The following is a 7974-nucleotide window of genomic DNA, read 5'->3' as shown; positions in this document are numbered from 1 at the left end:
CTTATTTTTGTATATCCTGAGGTTAACATGCAGTATATTCATCACAAAAATAAAACAGTCAGTTTCTGAAAATGTGTGCACTTTATTTTTATCTGCAGTTATCAATTATGAGGAAACATAAAAATGCTTCAGACAAAATTGTTGGTGAAAGTCAGGAAAAGCTGTTATTATTATTATTATTATTATTATTCTTCCAGTCTGGTGACTTTGTGCAGAGTAAGAAGCGGCTTATTTAGGCTTCAGTACACAGCAGTTTGTTCATCCTAAAATTCACCTGCTGCTTGAACAGCCAGAAGCCTCTTTCTGTCTTCAGTTTCCTGCCAAAGTGGACCAACTAACCTGCCACTGCCAAATTCTTAATAGCATTTGGCCCACAACTGGGGATAATGGCAAACAGGGGTTTGATGAGAAGAGCAGCACCACCCAGTGGCCTATTTAGACCACTGTACCGCTGCTGGTTTGGGAACTTCATAGTTGAGGGCGTCAAACTCTTCTCCTGGCTTCAGGTCTGGACCAGGAATGATAACAGTCTGAAAGAGTGAGAGGAGCAGATGAGCATAATGTGTAATTTGCGGAGTGATGTTTTAAAGAAACACGTTGAAAATGAACACAAAACAAACTTGTGACAGACTGGCTCAATTCTAAGAGAGGAAAAAGGTGAGTTCAAACAGCGGGGGCTGAATTAAAGAAGGATTCTACCTCTAAGCTAATCGGGGCCTTGTGAATCTTCTTCTGATGCTCACTAAGGACACCATACCGAATTACAAGGAAATTAACTGAAAGTTCATTGGCAGAGGCCTGAGATGCAACATCACATTCCTGCATGTCTGAAGTATTTATATGTGATGGAGAAGTGGTAATTAATTAAAACAGTAACTGTGGAGACATGCAGTTAAGCTCTGGGCTCATGCTGGGAGCTAAAAAAGCAAGCAGGGGTCCTCATTCGCCTCAGAGCTTAGGGACAATGGAAAACTGTCACGCTTCAACACCAAACCTGTCCATAAAAGGAACATTAGCTCTGAGACAGTTCACTCAAAAATGATTTTACTAGTTTTACTCCTGCTGTGTTTAGGGAAGTAGAAAGCTTTGGTTGTTTTTTCCCCAGGTTTTGACATTTCTGACTTTATTTGAACACTGCAGAGGAGCATGGACTTTAGGTTTGCAGTGCCCAAAGCATCAAAACTCTCCGAATCAGTGTCGCCAGATTCCACACACTTAATAACGGACTGTGGTCCACAGACCAAAATGCACTTCCTGAACTTAAAGAGAATTTTACTCCACCCTGACGCAGATGTTTTCACTACCCTCTCACCTCGTCAGTCTCTTTTAACAGGCTTCTTGTTAGCGGAAGGAGTTTGGGCTGAAATATTTGCAACCAGTCATGCAAGGCCCTCAATTTACACGTACCTGCTTTTTAGCAAAGTGTAAGCGTTAGACAATGGCTGTGTCAGCAGCGTCATTGTTCACACACTTCCTTGCATGCTTGATGTGTATCTGGAGGATTTTAAAGTATACGCACTAAGGGGAAGAGTGGGGCCTAATCACCTCTGGCAAACACACCGAATCTCTTCCTCATTAACTCCTGCTTCTGCACAAGTTTCTCTTCAAAGCGATCAGCCACTGTTGTAGTAATTCAAAGGTGACTCAGAACTTTTCCTCTTCCTTCGCTACCTACACGCCATGAACTGCAGAGCCAACGACCAAAACACTTGTTACTCATTCTAGCTATTGTGATAAAAAATAACTTATTGTGTGCCTCAGAGGTCTTTTCCAGTTTTATCCTAAAAAAAATTGTTAATTTATACTGAATCAGTTAAATATTTCTCTCGTAACACACAGTAACTATCTATGTGTCATATTTCCGGGCACGTAGATAGTAAATTTGTATTTACAATAATTACTCTCTTACGGAACAGGGAGTTCCGTAAGAGAGTAATCAACACAAATTAAAAGCTAAAGTATTGCACTAAATATTCTATAATCTCAATGCAGTTAGTTTCTAATTGGGGGATATGTAGATACACACTGAGCTAGAGCAACTGTGTGCTCACTTTGGAGGCTGTAGTTTGTGCTGCTGTTGCATTGTTTCTGCAGCTGGGCATGTGAAATAACAAGGAAAACTAATTTACTGAAAAAAAAAAATAGGAAAGCAATATTAAAAACAAAACATGAAGCCTCTTCATGTGGTCATTAAGGTGAAGTATGAACTGAGCACTTTCGTAAAGAAATAAACCCTGATGATATCTTGGACCTTTGCTTTCTCCATCAGAAAGATAACTGTTTTCAGTTGGTGCAGGGCAGAGGGTCACCTTTATAATTGGATCCTTGGACGGAGCCCAGGACGGCACGATTTTCCCGTGTAGTCTCCATTGCCCATAGGGGTTGACTAGGTGTCGTTCTATAACCAGGTACTCTAAGACGTCTTTGGGCTGCTCCTCGCTGCCAAGCATCAGCCTCCCAAAGCGGTCGTAGATGGCCAAAGTCTGCAGGACAAACCGGCACAAAGGAAGGTTCTAAGTGATCTAAGTTACATTTCTTCTGCATTGTCTAAACTCATCTGTTGCATTATTAAAAACTCAGTTTGATTAATCCAACAGTCCATCAAATGACAATTCTGTGTTTACATGAACTTGGATGAATCAGTTACAGCAGTTTGTGGTATTAGATAGTGGGAAATTGTAGGAAAGCGCACAACAGAGTTGTGTAATTTGCCTCCACAAACATGAGTGTTACTGCTGCCTATATGCACACACAGTAATCCAGCATCAAGTTCTCCTTAATACATCCACGCTATGGTCACACTGGTCCTACCTGTTTGGAGTGCATGCGGACCGTCACCTGGCCATAGAGGTTGCCCTTGGTCACCATGTCGGGGCAGCGGGCGTGGACCACTCTGGGCGGCTCCAGAGACTCGACGAACTTCCAGCGGATTGTCTTGTAGCGGTTCCCTCTCGTCATCTCCTGAACACAGGACGGAGGAGGCACAGGGAGGCGTTAGATGGTAGGACCCGTGAACGAGGGGGCAACATTTCACTAAAGTAAAGCAGTAAGTGTTGCTCAGAAGCTTTTAGTATCGGGCAAAACTTACAGGATAACACCTTTCTGTTACCAACGAGTGAAGTTTCTCTTTGTTAAACCTGCAAAGCAAGAGAAAAGGTTCACATTTCAGGCTCGGGACCTGAAATAGGCACTACACACATAAGGATTCTTCCGGAACCTAATGTCCAATGTATTTTTAAAAAAATCTAGAGCTCTAGAGAAAATTCATCACTATTGTCCTTTATAAATTCAACTTACTACTAAAATGCTTTTAGGTTCCTTGACGACCATCATTATGCTTGTCACTGCAAATGAATGCTCCTTAACAACAGCTCTTTGTCATCCCAGGAGGATTCAGCTCAGCAAGGCTTATAGTCCAAACTTGCTTTTTGTGTTTTTATATACAAAACACAAAAAAACTGTACCGATCATGTGCAAACACAACTCAGGAAAACAGTAATTACTGTGTGTATGGCACCAAAAATTATGTTTTTCATTTAGCAGAAAGACATTTTATATCAGGTCCACACCCAACTGGAAACAAAAAAAACCCACCTAGAAAATAATCCCTCTGCAAGTCGTCACTGTGGCTGGTTTTTGTATTTAAAAAACACAAATCTAAGTATGACAATTTAAAAATATTTTAAATTCATGTATTTCAAGATTTATGCAACAACTATTGTCAATAAACTTTGTCTCGTTGTAGTTTGTGACAAAACAACAATGTCATCACTTCAGCCAAATGTAAAGAACTTTTTTGTGAGATGTTTTAACATTTCTAGAATCTTCATCGTTTGTATTCGGGTTTCTTATGAAAAACATGCATCAAAGCTGGTGGATGACCACCCACACTGAGCTGAGCTGAATGAGCGGAGGGAGAGGCAGGAGTTCATTTTCTTACTGCGTCAGGACATTGTGAGCCTCGATGAAAATTTCTTGAGCTTTCTCTGCAAAATTCTTCGTTGAGAAGTCTGAGTCGTGCTCTTTGATTTTACGAATCCTGCACAGACAGAATAAAAACAATGAGACTTTGAATATTCATTAACCAGTTTTTAGCACATTTTGTATTCAAGCCAACAAAACAGCTGTAACAAGTAACACATCTGCACCAATTTTAACAAGAAAATCGGGGGAGTTGGAAAATGAGTCTTACGCGAGCTGAGACGCAGCGCTCTGTCTTATCTGTTCCGTTCGTTGTTTCAGTCCTTCTTTGGAGAGAGTGGAAAGACGAGCGTCGCCCTCTGGGGGGATGTAAGGGTCGAAGATTCCCGCTGGAAAAGGCAGCACACAGGACTGAGCAATCAGTGTGTCCCCTCCAACCAGGGAGTATTTTCAAAAACTGTTTTAATGCACAAATGCTGCCTGCTTGGTGAAAAACAGAAATTGTTGTTTGGCTTTAACTTTAGGAGGCTTACGCTTCATTATTTTGGTCATTGTTTTAGTTTCTCAATTGGTCTGTAATGTTCAGGAGGTTAGTGCAGAAACACTTTTCCTTTTACTAACAAACCACACATCAAAATGTATCAATTTGTATCTTTCATATAAACTTTCTTTCATCTATTCTTCACCTTGTTTCATTAAATTTGCGTTTTTTACCTGCTGCTTCTTATCCTAAGCTTGTTATCAACTTAAATCTAATAGCATTAAACAAATAATTTTTTTTTGCATGTTTTCTAATATTTCTACCAGCAACAATCATAAAATAAATGATAAAAGACTTTATGACTGGCTCTGTTTAAGATGTCTTACCAGTACAGGCGATGTTGATGGGCCTCTCAAAGTACTCCTGCCTGTAAACGATGCCTGCTGCTCGCGCCTTGTCCTCCGTGTACCCCCCGCTCTTCCCCTTTATCCCTATTGCTGGAGGAATGAAGTACCGCTTCTTGGTCCGGATGGGCAGGAAAAGTGGGACCGGATGCCGAACATCCAGAGACGCCTCAGCATTCTGGGTGGAGCAGGAAGACAAACAATTGCTCTTTACTCCACACTTGCACAGTTAATATCAAAAGGTGATTCAGCATTTTTTTTATGTTATCAATCAAATAATGACACAATCTCCTTTGTCTGTAGAGCACATCGTTTAACCACTGCTTATTAAAATGCTTAGTGGGAAGACGTTATGTATTTGCATATTTCATTAAAAGATATCTAATACGATTCTACCATATACATTTTGCAAAGCTCAAACATTTTCTTTACATTTATGAAGTGAAAAAGAAATATATACCTGCAGCAAACATTTATTTTAAAAACTGCCATAAAAACGGATTTAAAAATAGAAAACAGTAATAGTGGGATGTGCAGAAAGTTCCTTTTACAACCCTAATTCATAGAACGTTGGAACAATGTGTAAAACGTAAGTAAAAACAGAATGCAATGATTTGCAAATCTAATAAACCCATATTTTATTCATAATACAACAGAAACAACATATCAGATGTTGGAACTGAGACAAATGACCATTTCAAAAGAAAATATTGGCTCACTTTGAATTTGATGGAAGCAACTCATCTCAATAAAGCTGGAACATGGCCAACAAAAGGCTGGAAAAGTATTTGCTGCAAATAAAAACTAATGGAGGAGTATTTGACAACTAATTAACATCTCAGAGAGGCAGAGCCTCTCAGATGTAAAGATGGACAGAGGTTCATCAATCTGTGACAAACTGTGTCTAAAAATTGTGGAACAATTTCAGAAAAATGTTCTTCAGCGTAAAATTGTTAAGACTTTGAGGATCCCACCATCTACAGTTTATATGTAATCAAAAGATTCGAGAATCAGGAAGAATCTCTGTGTGCAAGGGACAAGGCAGAAGGTCAAAACTGATCTTCGGGGCCCTCAGGCAGCACTGCATCAAAAACACACATGATTCTCTACTGGACATTCCTGCATGGGCTCAGGAACACTTCCAGAAATCACTGTCTTTGAACACAGATCACTGTATAATCCAAAAATGTAAGTTCAAGCTGTATCATGCAAAGAAGAAGCCATATGTGAACACGATCCAAAAACGCCACCGTGTTGTCAGGGCCAAAGCTCATTTTTAAAATGGTCTGAGGCAAAATGGAAAACCGTTTTGTTGTCAGATGAATCACAATTTAAAATCCTTTTTGGAAACATGGAAGCACTGTTTTGTGGACTAAGGAAGAGAGGGATCATCCAGCTTGTTATCAGCAGACAGTTCAAAAGCCTGCATCTCTGATGGTATTGCATTAATGCATTAGGGATGCATTAGTGCCCATGGTGTAGACAGCTTACACATCTGGAAAGACACCATCAATGCTGAGAAGTACTTAGAGGCTATAGAGCAACATATGCTCCCATCCAGACATAGTCTCTTTCAGGGGAGGCCTTACATATTTAACACAATGACACAATGCTAAACCACATACAGTATCCATAACAACAGCATGGCTTCACAGGAGAAGGATCCAGGTGCTGAACTGGCCTCTCTGCAGTCCAGACCTTTCTTCAATAGAAATCTGGCAACAAAGGCCCAGGACTGTTGAGCAACTAGAATCCTGCATCAGACAAGATTGGGACAACATTCCTCTCCTAAAACACCAGCAACTGGTCTCCTCACTTCCCAGATGTTTACAGACGTTTGTTAAAAGAAGAGGGGATGCAGCACTATGGTAAACATCACTCTGTTCCAACCTTTAAAGATGGAGCTTATATTTTCCAGGAAATGGTAAAATGTCTCAGTTTCAACATCTTATATGTTGTTTATTTTCTATTGTGAAAAAAATATGCAATGATGAAATTTGCAAATCATTCCTTTTTTTTTTAATTTTTTTTTTTACATTGTCCCAACTTTTTCTGAATTTGGGTTGTGCATTTGAAAAAGTGACTCATCAGGAAAACAAACAAACCAGTAACTGTCAGCTGCTCCCACTGGACCTTGTGAAAACATTTAACTATAAACTCTTTGATTAACACACTAATGCGACTGAAGTGCTTGTATGCTGGGCAGAAAAGCAAAGATAAACTGCAGGAAGGTATAATTGACAAAGGTATGGTTGTGAGTTTTACATTGTGCAGCATTAATAAGCAAATACTGAAGAGCCATCAATAGGAAATGTTACCAGCAACAGATGTCAGCATCAGATGTAAGCTAGGAAACGTCTGGATAAATTTGGGTCACGTTGGATAACAGGCAGATAAATACCAAAGCTGTGCTCTTTCAGCGAAATAACCAAAGGTTTGTTTGGAGTAGAAATGAGCAGCATATGAAGGGTGATATTCTGTGGCAGCCAGGGTCATGGGAAACACTGCATCAATAGTGGGAAGAATGCACAGAAAATCGTGTGCATTCTATTGGTTATTAGCTGTAATAACTGGCAAAGACTTTGAAGGGCGTCATGCCACTATTAAAGTCTTTCAACAATAATGACAGAATCTGTATATTAACATTTTAAGAAAACGTCTATTTTTAATTCACTGTTCCTGATTACTTCATTGAACAAAATATCAACTTTGCCCAGGGATTTCTAAACGTGAGAATAAAATTTCCACTTTGGTGACAATGTCAGAAAGCTGAATTTTCTACTCTTAAAAACAGCCGCTTAATTCTTTAGACCATAAATACATGTAATGATGTTATGTCCTGACAGTTAGCTGCTGTTAGCTAAGCACTGCTAGCTACGGGCAGTGAAATGCTTTCACATTAGCGTTAAGCTAAACGTACAATATGTATCTTTAGACATAAGGATTATCGGAGTTTGACTTTCAATACACTCATTGACATTAAACATGTCCTCACCTTTAAACTGCTTGATGTTGCTCTGTGAAGGACCAACAGCGTCCTCCTCATGTGTGTCGCCATCTTGTCGGAAGACCTTCCTAAAGAAAACCCCGCTTCCTTCTTTCTTCAAAATAAAACGCTCATTCTATTTCCGTTCAATGTCAAAATGTGTAATTAAAAATTACAATTAA

General features: G+C 39.6%; 1 protein-coding gene across 1 annotated transcript; it reads right to left on the bottom strand.

Moving 5' to 3' along the window:
* Positions 1-62: 62 nt before the first annotated feature.
* mrpl45 (mitochondrial ribosomal protein L45) lies at positions 63-7959 on the bottom strand. The gene is made up of 8 exons (XM_067498878.1): positions 7802-7959; positions 4789-4984; positions 4193-4310; positions 3941-4039; positions 3089-3137; positions 2812-2961; positions 2310-2483; positions 63-530 (listed from the first exon to the last, which is right to left on the bottom strand). The coding sequence occupies exons 1-8, from the start codon at positions 7862-7864 to the stop codon at positions 432-434; spliced, it is 948 nt and encodes a 315-aa protein (XP_067354979.1). The 5' UTR covers positions 7865-7959; the 3' UTR covers positions 63-431.
* Positions 7960-7974: the final 15 nt, after the last annotated feature.

This window comes from Channa argus, chromosome 3, assembly GCF_033026475.1.
Source record: "Channa argus isolate prfri chromosome 3, Channa argus male v1.0, whole genome shotgun sequence".
In the NCBI taxonomy this organism is placed as follows: domain Eukaryota; kingdom Metazoa; phylum Chordata; class Actinopteri; order Anabantiformes; family Channidae; genus Channa; species Channa argus.
Note: the sequence above shows the minus strand (reverse complement) of the source record. Positions and strands in the feature narration are given on the sequence as shown.